Here is a 15,209-nt window from a genome sequence, read left to right as displayed (position 1 = left end):
TGTATATAGTCATTTCTCAGATAACAACCATATTATTGTCTTGTTCAATGAAGACAATTAAGCTGCAATATAGTTTTATAACCGGACAGGTGAAAATCTTCCAGATATACTGGCTAGTATCAAAAACAAAAGTATTTTCAAGACAAATAATGTAGTCAAGAACTCTTAATTGTTCAGGCCAGAAAGGCCTAAATATCTGTCAGTAATAACGCCCCGAAGTCTCACTTTCGTCTATCAAATACTATATCAATATTGGCAGAAGAGAATTGTGGCTTGTTACAGCAGTTGTCCTCTGTAAACATCTTCTCATTGTTCTATACTCCTTCCAGATTTCATTTCTAGATTTAACTTCACTTCAGAGTCTCCTCTTATCTTCTCATTTTATCTTTATCATAAGGTGAATTGAATTGAAATTCAAGAACTGTGTTGTTCTGCTGACAAATATCAGCCGTGCTTCATTAAAAAGCTCTGCTGATGAAGATCCTTTTGCCAGCTTCTCTTTTCCTTGTAGTTCAGATATACATCAGCTCATCAGATTAAATGTTTTCAGAATGCATATAAATGAGGCACAAATTTATTTTAATTTGATATACTATTTTAATTTAAACAGTGCTATAGAAGTCTGAAAATTAGTTCCTTACATATATAGATAGATCGTGGCTCCCATTGGCTATGGTTTGCTGCTCTGGGCCAATGGGAGCTGCTGGAAATGGCAGCAAGTATGGCCTCTGGCCCGCGCCGCTTCCAGCAGCTCCCATTGGCCTGCAGCGGCAAACCGCAGCCAGTGGAAGCTGCAATCAGCTGGACCTGCGGACGGGGCAGGTAAAAAAACCAGTCCAGCCCGCCAGGGGCTTTCCCTACACAAGCAGCGACCTCAGTTTGAGAAACACTGTGTTATCATATCCCCTCTCAGTCTTCTCTTTTCCAGACTAAACAAACACAATTTTTTCAGTCTTGCCTCATAGGTCATGTTTTCTAGACTTTTAATCAGTTTTTGTTGCTCTTCGCTGGACTTTCTTCAATTTCCCCACATCTTTCCCGAAATGTGGTGCCCAGAACTGGACACAAAACTCCAGTTGAGGCCTAATCAGCATGGAGTAGAGCTGAAGAATTACTTCTTGTATCTTGCTTACAACACTCCTGCTAATGCATCTCAGAATGATGTTCGCTTTTTTTGCGACTGTGTTAAACTGTTGATTCGTCTTCAGCTTGTGATCCACTGTGACCCCCAGATCCCTTTCCGCAGTACTCAATCCTAGTCAGTCATTTCCCATTTTGTATGTGTGCAACTGATTGTTCCTTCCTAAGTGGAATACTTTGCATTTGTCCTTATTGAATTTCATCCTATTTACTTCAGACCATTTCTCCAGTTTGTCCAGATCATTTTGAATTTTAATCCTATTATCCAAAGCACCTGTAACCCTTCCCAGCTTGGTATCACCCACAAACTTTATGTGTATTCTCTATGCCATTATCTAAATCACTGATGATACATATATATGCATGTATTTTCATGTCTAATTTGTGTGAAGATTTAGTCTTTTTTATTCTTTGTTCTACCTGTTATCTCAATTTCAGCAATTTGAGGACAAATAAATAATGAACTGGCTGCAACTTCTACCTGCTTCTTTAACAGACTGGTAGACACAGACTATGTCATTCGGAGATATTCTTCAACTGCCAATGATATGGGGAAATAGGGTGACCAGATTTTATAGGGACTGTCCCGATGTTTGGGTCTTTTTCTTATATGGGCTCCTATTACCCTCCACCCCCTGTCCCGATTTTTCACATTTGCTGTCTGGTCACCCTATGGGGAAAAATACCGTATTGCCCCAGTAGTCAGAGTGTTTCCAATAATTTTAGGGAAGATAATTTCTGTTCCAAATGTCCTTCAGGTCAGTCAGGAACTCTGTCTTATTGCATGGGCCTCATCAGTCAAAAAAAAAAACACCAAAAAAAACCAAAGTTTTCAAAAGAAACTATCAATTTCTTGATTTATATTAAGCCATCTACCAGATCATCTTATAACTATGTACAGAAGTCCTTTGTGTCTATATTACAACTGGAAGAATTCATCAAAACATTTCCTGATAATATTCATTGTAATAAATATCTGAACTCATTTCACATGTGATCATGTCCCTTGTGTTAATTTTCTCAGACTATTTTACCAAGTGCTTTTAGCTGACAGGAATTTTTTTTAGAAACAACTAACTTTAGGTGAATATTAGTATTTAGAGAGTGAATTTTGAACTCCTAAGTGCAAATATTCATACCAGAAACTTCCTTTCCAAGTGTTAAACTCATCTAATTATAGAACAGAAATGCTATCACATGTTCAATCAAAACCATCTGGAAAAGCTTGAATTTCAATTATCAAATATTCTCAATGAACTGCTCAATCTGCAAATCCAAGGGCACAGTCCACCAATGATTTGACAGATCTACGTAAGGCTAGTGTTCAGAATTCTCCACTCACAGTCATTGATGATAGCATGTTGCATGTCTCACACAGGTCAAAGAGCTACACATGGTGGCAAAGCCGTGGAAAATCAGAACCCATGAATTATTTTTTGAAACTGTTTGAGAAATAATTTGAATAGCAAATACATGTAGGGAAATTGCAAAATGTTCATGGACAATAAACATGTCAAATAAATGTATTCACTACAAATGATTTGCTCATCTTTATTGAGCTTTGGGTAAGCTACCTTCACAACCATTAAAACCTCAACTATGGAACATCTCGCCTTCTTGAGAAAGAAAATAAAGGAAAGGAGGTTTTGTCTTTTCACTATGAAATCATGTTCCTCTGTTTTACATATGCTTTGTCAGATTCAGTTGAGACAATTTACAGAGTCCTAGAGCTTATCTTATCAAGCCTGCAAAATCCAACCGCATATTAATTTCCTCCTAGGATATTAGTTTTGTTTTAGATTCCTTATGAATGTTGACAACTACATATACTCTGCAGGCCAAACTGGCCAAATTTACTGACTTAATCTGGGCCCCCAGAGTACATAAATTGAAGCTTTTGACAATAATGAGCTCAGATAAGAGAATCGCTGACAACAAGGGGTATGACTTCCTTGAAGATGAAAATCTCAATTTAATTGCAATTGTATCATTTCTATCTATTCCCAGAGGTTAAAAATAAGGAAGACTTCTATGTGGACTCACAGCCAGAAGCTTCCTCCCCCCTACCAAGCATCTCATCCAAAAGAAGAATATCAGAACTCTTTTTGTAAGCACAGTGGGGCCTTCCAAAACGATTCACATTAAAATGGTGAAACACTGAAATAGGACGATTGGGCCTTTTCCGCTAAAAGTTCCGCTAAACCCCCTTTATACCACTCTGGCAGGAGAAAGGGGCCTTATACTAGCCATAAAGTATTGACACCTACTTTAAGGTCCCTTTACACTGTCAGAAAGATAGCATGGGAAAAAATCCCTATAATCATCCTCCAGCCCACTCACGGTCCTGCAAATCCCTTCTTGAAACTTCTCAGCCTTAAAAAACCCACATGGTCAGGCAGCTGATGTCCAGTGCTCTCTTTGTATTCCTCCTGTTCATTCGTTGTAACCTCCTGTAGTCTCTTGCCTTACACTTCGATTGTGGACTCTTTGGGGCAGAGTCTGTCTACTTGCTCTGTGTCGGTACGGTGCCTACCACAGTGGGGTCCATGACTGGTGTGACTGCAATTCCAATGATTCATTCTTATTAATCATAAATTGGTCTTTAACGTAACGGAGAAGCAGGCTCATTATTTCTTATTCCATTGCTAACATTTTCAGGCTCTAATCCCATTCCATTGGTAGCTGGGTTTGCTGCTTTTTCAGGGGCTACCTGAAAAAGATTTGAATGTGGATATTGTATTTTTCTGTGTCTGGCTGGTGTAGAAACAGGGACTCCCATGTGCATGTGAAGGTTGACAAAAAAATATGCGCACCTTTCCTGGGCTGCAGTCTAAGCCACTGATAATCTATTAGTGTTAGCTTGTGCCTGCTTTTAGGATAAGAAAGTCTGAGTGTCCATGAATTAATAATTACATAGGGCTAATCTTCAGAGGTGCTGAGCACACAATGATTTCAGCCAGAGCAGCAAGCTCAGCACTGTTCAGGATCAGGCTTGTGAAGAATGGAAAAGATTGTTTCAATAGGCTGTAAAGCGGCACACCCTCTGGATTTATATATTTACCTCAACCCATTTCTTAGAGAACGTACCAAACTGGAACCATGCAACTGTTAATTGAAAATGAAGACAGTTCCATTGTCAAAACTCAGTCACAAAGTGTTGCTTGTTTAAAAAGCCATTTCTGTTCGCCGTTCCAAGGGCACATTCGGCCAGGGTTGCCACGCAAGGCTATGTGTCCTCCAACAACCAGAGCTCGGATATTGCAAGTACAATAAGTGAAGATGCTCAGAGACCTTGCTAAGCCTTTAAGACCTCAGCCAGTGACAAGTGACTTCATTACAACGAAAGCAGCCAAGACAAAAATGGAAGAACACAGGGAAAAGCAGTCCAGATTAAACATGCTTGGGAAGAACAGAAGATTCTGTGCTTCATATAAAGCATTTTTTGTACCTTGTAACACAGCTGCTTCTTCTGTGCTTTCGTTAGTAATAACATGTACAGGTTGTCTAAGAAGTTAAATATGTGATTGCATGCCTAATCTGTGTATCCAATCAATGCTATTAGCCCACAGAGACTGCTCCACCAACAAAGAACTGGAGAGAGCACTGCATCGGTCACCCTGTTTCATTCCACCCTGATGTGCCCTCAGATATATAGGGAGCATGCAGAGGATGTGAGGAGCTAGGGCCATGTGCTCCAGCTGGTATAATTTACCACAGCCTTTATGCCCTATGTTATGCCAAGTCACATGGTATTGTTTCTAATCTCTGATTAGGCAACTGAAACTTTTAGAAGAGGAGAATGATTAATAGTGACTATCGAACCCTGGATGACACACTTTCCTGTGTGAATTTTTTGGAGAAATAATAATTCATGTTAAAACTTGTGATGCTTTTAGGACTCATGAGGATTGTCATCAGTACCCGGCAACCATCTGAATCGGCACTAACAATGCATAACAGGATCTCACAGTTCACAGCCAAACAAATTCAGTGTTTTTAGTCTCAAAAATATTTTAAATTATTTTGGCAGAGTTGATCAACATTCCCTTGCAATCGGGAATGTGTGAAAATCAAACTCTGATGTTCTCATCACCCATATAAGATACTTTTGAACTGTGCTGATATCTCTTCTCTCTGCCCTTGCTACTCCTCCTTTGGATTCTAGCCCTGGAAAGCCTGACACTGAGCTTGCATAGGGCTCGCTGAGAAACAAATTTGGCTACTACTGTCCAAAAGTGTCAAGTAAAGAAAGCAACCAGCTTCACCTGCCATATGTGTCCATATGACACCCAGATTTCACACACGCAGATCCAGCTGCAACAGTTTATTTACAAACAACACTAGAGGTTTCTTGGAACAATCCCAGAACCTGCATAATGATTCCTAAACAGTACCCAGTCCAAGAAGCTGTAGGTAAGTTTGCAAATAATTTCTCAGGAAACACTCGTCCCTTCCTCCGAGCACTTTCTACAGAGAACCACTTGGGTATAAGTTAGAGGACATGGCACTGTTGCCCAGGAAGGAGAGGTTCTCAAGTGAAACCAAGACCTTAACTCGTTAGCAGTTAGAATCGATAGTGTTAGGGTCCTTTCTCAGCCAATTTTGGACAGAGGGTACATATGACATTCTCCCAGAATATTATCCGAGTATATTTAAAGGATGTGCCTTTAAAACAAAAACAAAACTCTTCCCAAACAAAACATTCCACTGCATGCACAGTTCTCCCCCTTAGGAGAGGAAGAGAGAGAAAGAGAGGGAGAACAAACCAAATGTGACAGATGTCAATGATGTTGCTTAGCGTATGACTTGAAGGTGCTCAGATACTACAGCAATTATGGTAGCATAAGACCCTGGATAGACTAGAATAGTAACAAATAGAATAGAGAGAGAAAATTACAACAATCTCCCCAGAGCAGAGAGCAGAGTAGATTTTTAAAGGAACACAGTCGCCTTCCTGGAGCTCAGACTCACTTATTGTAGAGAACAATATCCGGCCTCCAAATGAGTTCTGAAGGGATGCGAATGGATGTAACGTTCTCATATTCCAGAGGATCCCAGCGCAACTTGTAGTCATACCACTCCTGAGGGAAAACAGATCCATTACCAGGGACTGGGAGGAGTTAGAATTGAAATATACATGGAAAACAATACAAGAAAACACCTTTTGGGCTCACCCACCTGCTTCACCCACATGTTCGTGGTCATCATTTGATTCTTCTCATCCTGAAGAGAAAAAGCCACACGTTCAGAAAGCAGAGGCATGTTCACTGTAGGCCATTTTTGTAATCAGAAATAATCTCAGCAATAAACATATTTTTCAGCTAAAAAAAGCAGATGGTCCTGGAGTTTAGCATGGGATAGAATGCACCTGTCTGATACCACCCAACAGCTGAGGCTAAGACTAGGCAGTTTGGCAGATGATCAACTTGGATTTGTTAAATAGATTTTCCTAGAAATATGTGTACTAAGAAGACTTTTGTTTCGAAGGACATTATAAGGCCCAGCCAAGATGAGATCAGCACCGGGGTGGAGGGAGGGCAGGAGAAGAATCCACAGCCCTTACCACAATGGGGGTAGGATTGTTACATTTGTCCATCACTCCTCCCCCAGTGGCCTGCTGAGCACAGCTTCATTGAGACTTCCAAGGAAGCTGTCCTATTGAGAACCAATCACTTACCACTTGCAACTTCTCCCTTGGCAGGGCAGTACCAATCTGTCTGCAGACGTGGGCTGGGTGCGGGTATCTGGAAATGTCCCCTGCACGATTTACCTTCGAACATGTCCACAGACAGTTCCCCAGCACTTCCTTTCCTGTCTTGTTCTGACTACTTGGAAGTGATGCTTGGTTGCAGATCTGCACTTTCCCTTCTTGAATTTAAGGCCATTATCGATAGGTCTCTGCCTTTAGCTCTGATGTGCAACTCTCCTCTCCAAAGCGTGTTCTAAAGAACACACTATAGTACTGTGCTGGGAAGGAAGCTCCGGTGGTTAAAATTAGAATCAAGGCCCCGCTGGCCCCTAGCCCTTGCTTCATTCCTCCAGACCACGCAGTTTTTCACACATACCTATCACAGACCATAAAGAAATTCCTATAGCAAATTGGTAGCTTTCAGATAGCCTTGTAGTGAGAACTGGTGGTGGGTTTACCTGTATTCAGAGCTTGACACTTTGCCCTGAAAGTGTAGACTCTTAAGTTTTTCTACTAGTTGTTTGTTCACTTCTAAACTATACGCTTTTCCTGACTTAGGGGATATCTCTCAGCTGCAATGATTGCTCACACAACCATTGCCATTTAATTTAAAATGTTCTTCTTTGGAAAACAATTCATATTTTCCTAACCCCTGCTTGTCTCTTTCTCTCATTTATAAAAAATGAATTTAGCACTGATAAAAAGTGACAGCTAAATTGGCAGCTGTTGGACCCTGAAACCCTCTTTATATCCACAAGAGATGCAATGCCAGGGAAATCTTCCCCTTAGTGTCCTGCCAGATCTAACCTGCAGGGACCGTCTAAAGAGATGGTGGCTCAGTCTCCATTGCTTGTTCAATCCTTGGCTTTTCTTATGGAACTGCCAATAAAGGTGCCAACTGGTGCCACCAGTGAGAATAGCATTTGCAAATGGGACATCTGTCCATGGGGATCTTTCATATTGGTCACTGAAAAGCCATCAGGAGGTGACAACTTTTGATTGTTACCAATTTGGGCTGGATTTGAACTGGTCAAGAAGAAATTAAAGGCTTTATATCCTCTAATCTCTTGAGTAATTCACTCCTCTCAAGACCTGTTTCTGAGTGCAACACAGCTTCATTCTTTTTTTTTAAAAAATCTGTCTTGCATTTTTTTATACCTAGAGAGAATTAAGGCTCCAATTCTCAGAAATTAACGTGCATTTTGTGCATCTACTTTGGGCATGTAAGTACTAGGTTGGTTGTTGCTTAGATTCCAGTATAATAAGGACCACAGGTAAAAATTTCAAAAGTGCCTGAGGGACTCAAGAGCAGAACTGGTCAAAACTTTTCAACCAAAACATTTTTTTTTTGGCAGAAAAAGTAGATTCAGTGATGCCAAAATGTTTCACAAATTCATGTCCATTTCGCTGAATTGTTCATTCTGAAAAAACAAACTCCAAATTCTGAAAATATCTACGTTTCATTTTGACATTTTTTAATGAAATGTTTTGATTTTTCAATTCAAAATGGATTTTCATTTAGATAATTTCTTTTGTTTTACTTTTTTTAAGGGTAAATGTTTTAAAGTGCTCTAAACCACAATAAAACATTTCATTTGACCCAAAACAATTTTTTTCAACTTTTCAATTTGCCAAAAATGTATAAACATTTCATTTTTGGTTTGACCTGAAATTATTATTTTAATTTTTCAGAACTTCTAGTGAACTGAAAAATCCATTATTCACCCAGCTCTACTTAAGAGCCTAAGTCCCACTGAAAGATACTTATGCTCATAAGTCACTGGGGTCAAGATTTTCAAAAGTGCCTCAGGGATGTCAAGGGGAGTTAGGTGCTTAACTGTCATTTTTGCCTTTGAGAATTGCCACCTTGTGCACTTTGGGAAATATTTCCTTGTATAAACACAACAGATATTCAGTTGCAGTAAACGCATAAGCACATAGCTGGTTAGATGTATATTTGATCATTTCTGTGTGCATTTACCACATTTGCACACACAAACGCAGTAAGCATGTGTACATGGCCAGCTGCATGTGCAATTAGTCCTTTGTCTGCACAGTTAGCATGTCTTAGTGTGCAATCAAGCAGCGTTCATGTGCATTTTGTATGTGCCGTTCTGAAAACTTGGGCATCTGCAGTATTTACATTTCCACAAATATGTTAACTTAAAACACTACAAATTCATTTTAGTGACAAAACTATGTGAGTCATTCTGCAGACACACAACCTGATGATATCTCTGATGATCTATACAGCTCTGTGTGTGTTTTGGGTGACAGGCTCTTTCCTGTGCTAAACGTGAATGGAGTGTTAAGTTACAAAATATAACTATGTATAAATAAATGAAATCCAATGCAAGGCATGCAGATTGCTCAGCTATCACTAATACAATTTAATTGAACTGTTTAAAGTTTGCTGGTTTGCTTGCATGCTAATTACAGCTTCTGTGTAAATACCCAAAGAAAAGTGCTTTGGACTCCGTTCGGTTCTCACAGTTTAAGGTGCTGCAGCAAAACTAATGATTTTTGTTTGTTTGTTTGGTCTCCTCATTGGCCTGGCTTCAAAAGAGCTCAGATGTCAGTACTTTTTTGAGCGAAAGCAGCTCACTATTAACAGAGGAACAGAGGGGCTGTGGTAGCAACACAGCTGAGGATGAAATTTAACTGCAAAGTCTCTTTTCCCAAGGTGAATATGCTGCACTCCATGCTACCCAGCAGAGAGGGGCGTAGGAGGTAAATGGGTTCTATCTAGTCTGTTCGGAAACCCATGTCTCAGGCTCATAGTCACTTAGTCCAGTACCCAGGGCCAGCTCTAGGCACCAGCATCCCAAGCATGTGCTTGGGGCGGCACTTTTCAAGGGGCAGCACTCCAACTTTTTTTTTTTTTTTTTGGCTTGGGGCGGCAAAAAACCTGGAGCTGGCCCTGCCAGTATCAAATTGACCTCAGCACAACAGGGTGAAGTAAGGATACAGCAGGACAGTGGATTTGATACTGAGTTTTCTGGCTTTTGTCAGACCACGTCAGGATTTGAATATTGATCCTGTTTTGCTTTCTTTGACCTTCTGCCATTGAGATGTGTCTAGAAGAGAAGCGAACTCCATTGAAAAGGGAAGACTGCGCTTTTAACACCATGTCTGACAATCATGCTACGTTTTCTTAAGAAATGCTCCTGTGGTAAGAAGGGGGATTATTAAACAGACACTTAGCTGGACTGGGAACATGATACAGGAATCCTATCAGGGAAAGGGTTATACAGGAACTAGAGAACCTTACTGAAGGAGAAGGGGAATAATTAACTAAATCTCAGCTGCTTTACAGCCCTGCATGTCGACTGCAGTTTTAAACACCAGAATATGACTTTTATAGGTTATATTCTTCCTAGGTAAGACAAGAAAAGCACTTCAAAGCACAAGTATTGATCTCACTGTCCATGATTGGGCAGTTGCATAATAGAAAGTATCTCTTACGCCACCACAATCGTTGATGTACCATCTTTAATCTTATCAATTATTTAGACAAAATGCATACAACCTAATACCACCAATGACAGATTTGGGCTCCTCAGCCTTTTTGTTCTGTGTGTGTACAGCACCTTGCACAATGGGATCCCGGTCCATGACTAGGGCTCCTAGCTGCTATCACAATAATCATATAATAATCAATGCCAAGCTCTGTTTTTTGAAGTTGTTTGAGCAAAGGCTTATATATAAAAAGATATACAACCCCTCATGCACATATGCCATTCATTTCTCAATACCTATATTAAATTGTATACTGCACAGATATCTTTGCCACATATAAATGTGATAAATTGTGAAACCATGTGCATCTATCACTAATCTACAATCCTCTCTCCTGTACTCCGACCACTAATCTAGTCCACCTGTGACTACCTCTAACATCCCAAACATGAATGCAGCTTCAGAGAACTACCCTTCTTTGAAACCACCCACCCCAGAACCATTTTCTAATTTCCACCCAAAAGTAGAATTTACCCATCTAATTTACAATAGCATGAGGCCCAATATGGACTATATTTAACCAGGGAGACGTTTAAGGCCTGAGATCTCATGACTCATGAAGGCTAGAAATTGGACCTTCTTACTACTGGAAAAGGGATCGTCTATTCTTCTCAACAGAACTCTGCAATCTGAGTGGAAGAACCATAGGGGTCAGGATAACATTATGGGTGGAAAAACGATTACAGGTGTTTTAAGAAGTCTGTAAATTGTATTAGCTGGAATATTTATCTGAGTCACATATGGCTGAACCCATGAAACAGGCAGCCTAGCTTCTCAGAGGGAGGAATATGAAAGTTAGCATCAATATTTCTTTCTCATCCATTTAAAAAATAGTGATTCTATTACATAGGTGGCACATAGAGAGTACATGATGGTGTGGTATGGAATAAAGGGTTAATAACACTCATCTGGAATGATCTGTAAAATTTATTTATAGCTTTACTGTTTGCGTATAAGCACAAACTCATGCCAATCATTCTTGTGTACTACACTACACCATTCTGTATTACCTTTCTTCTCTCTCTGTTACATACATAAGAACATACTGCACATATAGTTTTCTATTTAAGAAATAATTCAGACAGCTTCCAAAAATGTAACGTTCAAAACAGGTATGCATGCACACAGACACACACACTGGCATGCAAAATTAGTTATCTGAGTTCCATGTGCAAACTGGTACTTGTGCATACCATCATGCTAGAAGAGTAAACTGCAGATTTTTGTGTGGGTGTAGAATCATGCACCTGTTTTCTTCTTTGAAAACTGAGCTCCAAGTGCCATAAAATCATGTCCTTTAAATACTACACCAATGCATACGCCTGACTTATAGTAAAGATCAATCCATTTTGTATGTCATCTATATTTTGTATACATGTCAATTCCCTTTGAGAAAACATGCAGGAATATTTTCTCTCAACCACTATGCCTCAAAGCAGCAGAAGGACTTTCCATGTGAAGAAAGAACTTTGGGATCCTTGAATAACCTAAGTAATAGATGTGTAAATTATTTGTGAGGATTATGTATTATGAATTCTAATTATAGATCAAATTCTAAACACCTTCCTTGTTTCTTACTCAGCCAAAATTCATTCCCTCAAAACTCCCCTTGAGCTTAATAGATCTATGGATTTTATACACCTCTACTCCGATATAACGCTGTCCTCAGGAGCCAAAAAATCTTAACGTGTTATAGGTGAAACCGCGTTATATCAAACTTGCTTTGATCCACTGGAGTACGCAGCCCCTTCCCCCAGAGCACTGCTTTACCATGTTCTATCCGAATTTGTGTTATATCGGGTTGTGTTATATTGGGATAGAGGCTTACTATGGACTTTCCCTTGGTTTCAGAAAGGGCATCACATTTTTTACTATAATTAATAAATAAATAATACAAGACCACCAGATTGCACATCTTGATGAGCAGTTATCTCATGAGTTCTCCCATTAGTTTCAATAGAACTTATTCATATGGATAACTGTTCTTCAGTGTCAGTAAGATATTCATATTCATGAAATAAGTCCGCAAAAACCGCACACGCTGGCTTGCATCTGGAATCACTCCTCACCCATGACCCCTAAAATCTCCACTGCTTATAGGTACAGTCAATTTTACTTACCACGTCAATGAGCTGCGCGATGGACAATCCGAAATGGACGAGGACCACGTCTGAAATGTTGGCTACAGGTCGGGACCACTTGTTATAGCCAGAGAAGAGTTTCTTCAGGAGTCTCTCCTCTGCGTGGGCTCGGGTTTCCACATGGCTGCACACTGCAGGGAAAGAGTGAGACATGAAAGTGTGAAACATTTGTAAGTTAGGAAGACAGGAGCAGAGACATTTGGTGTGCAGGAGAGGAGGGGAGTGCTTCATCTTCCTCTCTCCTTGAATAGACCCCAGCCCTTCTGTCCTTTGGCAGAGCCACTATGATGCAAGTCTTACTTATATATGTACAGCACCTAGATACCGTGGTGATGGGCACAAAAGAAACGCAGACAGATAGAGGAGGAAAGAATATAGATGGGCATGACATGGCAGTGACATCCCAGTGACAGGACACTCCAGTGGGAGTGGCCTGCACCTTTCAGCATCTACCATGGTTAGTTCACAATGTGGCATGGAACAGCATCTAGGAACTGTCTTGGGGGTGGTGAGATTGTTAAAAAGCACTTGAAATACACTGCCTGGACTGTTCTCCTGTTAAATTGTTTCAGCCTCTTTGTGGATGCCAAGCAGTCCCATTCTTGAACAGCTGGGAGAATATTAGCAAGTGTCAGGCTTTGAAGCATGGAGTGGGGCATATGAAAGGGCTACTTGCTCTGGACAGGGCAAGAAGAGGTGTTCGGAGGGAGGAGGGGAAATAGGACCAGGACATCAGTTCAGGGATGTGTGTGTGTGCATGTGTGTGTGTGTGCCAGAGAGAGAGAGAGTCTGTGATTATGGAGATTAAACACATCAAAAAACGACCATCAGACCAAATTTCAACCCCCTGAGCAAAGCAAGAATTTACTGGACCAGTAACTCGGGGCACTCCCGGCTACAAGATCTGTGCATCTGTAGTACAGACAAAGGCGACGGGGGTCTGGTGCGGGAGTTAGCTCAAGAGCACACAGACCCCCTCACTGATGACTTGGAAAGTTGGAGGCTGCAGAGACTGGCTCCCCCTTCACTGGGGTGATTAAAAATTAAAGCGTCGAGGAGGCAGCTGCCAGGAAAGGTCTCTGGCCGGTGCTGAATGTGCACAAAGGCGAGGGAGGCAGTGGGAGATCTGGGGCGAATGGGGGACTCAGCCCAGGGCTCTCCCGCCCCTCTCCAGCTCCCAGGCACCGTGGTCCTTAGTTATTGTTTTGCCTGCCCTGGGTTACATAAAAACGGGGCACTAGGTGAGCGCCTAGCGCACATCCCCGTCCGTCTGAGCTGCAGCTGGGAGGCATAGTAACCCACCGCCTTTCACCCGGGGGAACCAGCCACCAGCGAGGGAGCGCAGGACTCGTGCGTTTAAATCCCCGGGGGGGGTTAACCCTTTCCCACCCAAGAAGCAGAAAATAAACACAAAGCAAGACAGTATCGTGCAGGGGGGGGGCATCCTCGAGGGATCGGATGGAAAGGAGCAGGTGGTTCTTTGCGTGGGGGGGGGGGGTTCCTTGCTGCAATGGGACAATCTCCAGCTGGGGAGCAGTGGGGGGGAATTGACCAAGGTCGCAGGGAAACCTGCTCTGAAACTTACCGGGGAAGACGTTAGCACAGAGGAAGAGGAGAAGGTTTTCTTTAGAAACCAGAAAGCCCATCGCGGAGCAAAGCTCAGTTTCTAGACTGCAAAGTCCCCGTTGGCAGCAACTTTTCTTCTCGGAGTCTCGGGATCTTCCAGCTTCATTCCCTCCAACTCCTTTCTCCCTCACACGGACACACCGGGTTCTTGGAGGGGGTGGGAGGTTTATTGGCCTCCTGCTCACAGCAATTTCCAGCTCTTCCTACTGGGAGTTTTTCTCTTCCCGAGGACACAAATCCACGCAGTTACTTTAAGGGGTTCACAGGTGCCCCTGCAAGCTCTTTTTTCAACTACACACCCGCCTTTGATATTCTCCTCCCCGCTTTCTCTTCCTTAGTTTGTTTGCTGCCTGATTTTCATAGCAGAGCTACTGCAGTTTTCCCCTCTTTGGTTTATCTTTGCTCAGATTGGTCGCTGCTGATGGTCCATGCAAGCCAGTGAAAGCCCTTGGCAGAACAGAGGGAGCTGGAACAGTGTGTTTGCATATTTAATCCGCTTGGACCTGCCCACCTCCTGTCTAAAGAAGGGGGAGGAGAGAATCCGTGTACTTCAGCAAACAGCCTGCAGGAAAGGGAGACTTTTAGAATGGGGGTGATTCTCAAAGGCCAGGGCTCCAGACTGGAAGGGAATTTGGTTCAGCCGCAGTCTTTATGGTGCCTGAACACCAATACAGATCTGTATGGAGCAGGCCCAGATCTCCAGTTAATTATTATTTCTTACCCCATAAAATTACCTTTTGATCAGCAGTTCTTTACACTGTATTTATTTTGAAAGCAATAGGGAAAGTAAAGTGTCTGTGGCCTGACCGTTTTTCATTCCTTGCATATTATGATTGTGCAAGAGACCCATAGTGCTAGATGCTGTTCAAACATTTCATTAAAAGAGACAGTCCCTATCCCAGACAACATCCCAATCAAGACTGCGAGTAAGGGGCCCACTTGAATACAACTTTATGCTGCAAACTGTCCTGCTGAAGTCAATGGTGCTACCTATGGAGTAACGGATTATTTGCTGTGAGTAAAGGAGTTGCAATCTGGCCCTAAACCAACTCACTGCTTCTAATGATTTCAGTGATGTTCACCAGAATGCAGAA

The 15,209-nt window shown here is 41.7% G+C and overlaps 1 protein-coding gene across 1 annotated transcript in view; it reads right to left on the bottom strand.

The window, feature by feature from the left end:
• The window catches only part of CHRNA4 (cholinergic receptor nicotinic alpha 4 subunit), a 35,158-nt gene extending 20,599 nt beyond the window's left edge, over positions 1-14,559 (bottom strand). Inside the window, 4 exon segments of the mRNA XM_030533646.1 lie at positions 6,112-6,221; positions 6,319-6,363; positions 12,469-12,620; positions 14,075-14,559. Coding sequence (XP_030389506.1) covers positions 6,112-6,221; positions 6,319-6,363; positions 12,469-12,620; positions 14,075-14,135 — 368 coding nt within the window. The 5' untranslated portion in view covers positions 14,136-14,559.
• Positions 14,560-15,209: the final 650 nt, after the last annotated feature.

Source organism: Gopherus evgoodei, chromosome 14 (assembly GCF_007399415.2).
Source record: "Gopherus evgoodei ecotype Sinaloan lineage chromosome 14, rGopEvg1_v1.p, whole genome shotgun sequence".
NCBI lineage: Eukaryota > Metazoa > Chordata > Testudines > Testudinidae > Gopherus > Gopherus evgoodei.
Note: the sequence above shows the minus strand (reverse complement) of the source record. Positions and strands in the feature narration are given on the sequence as shown.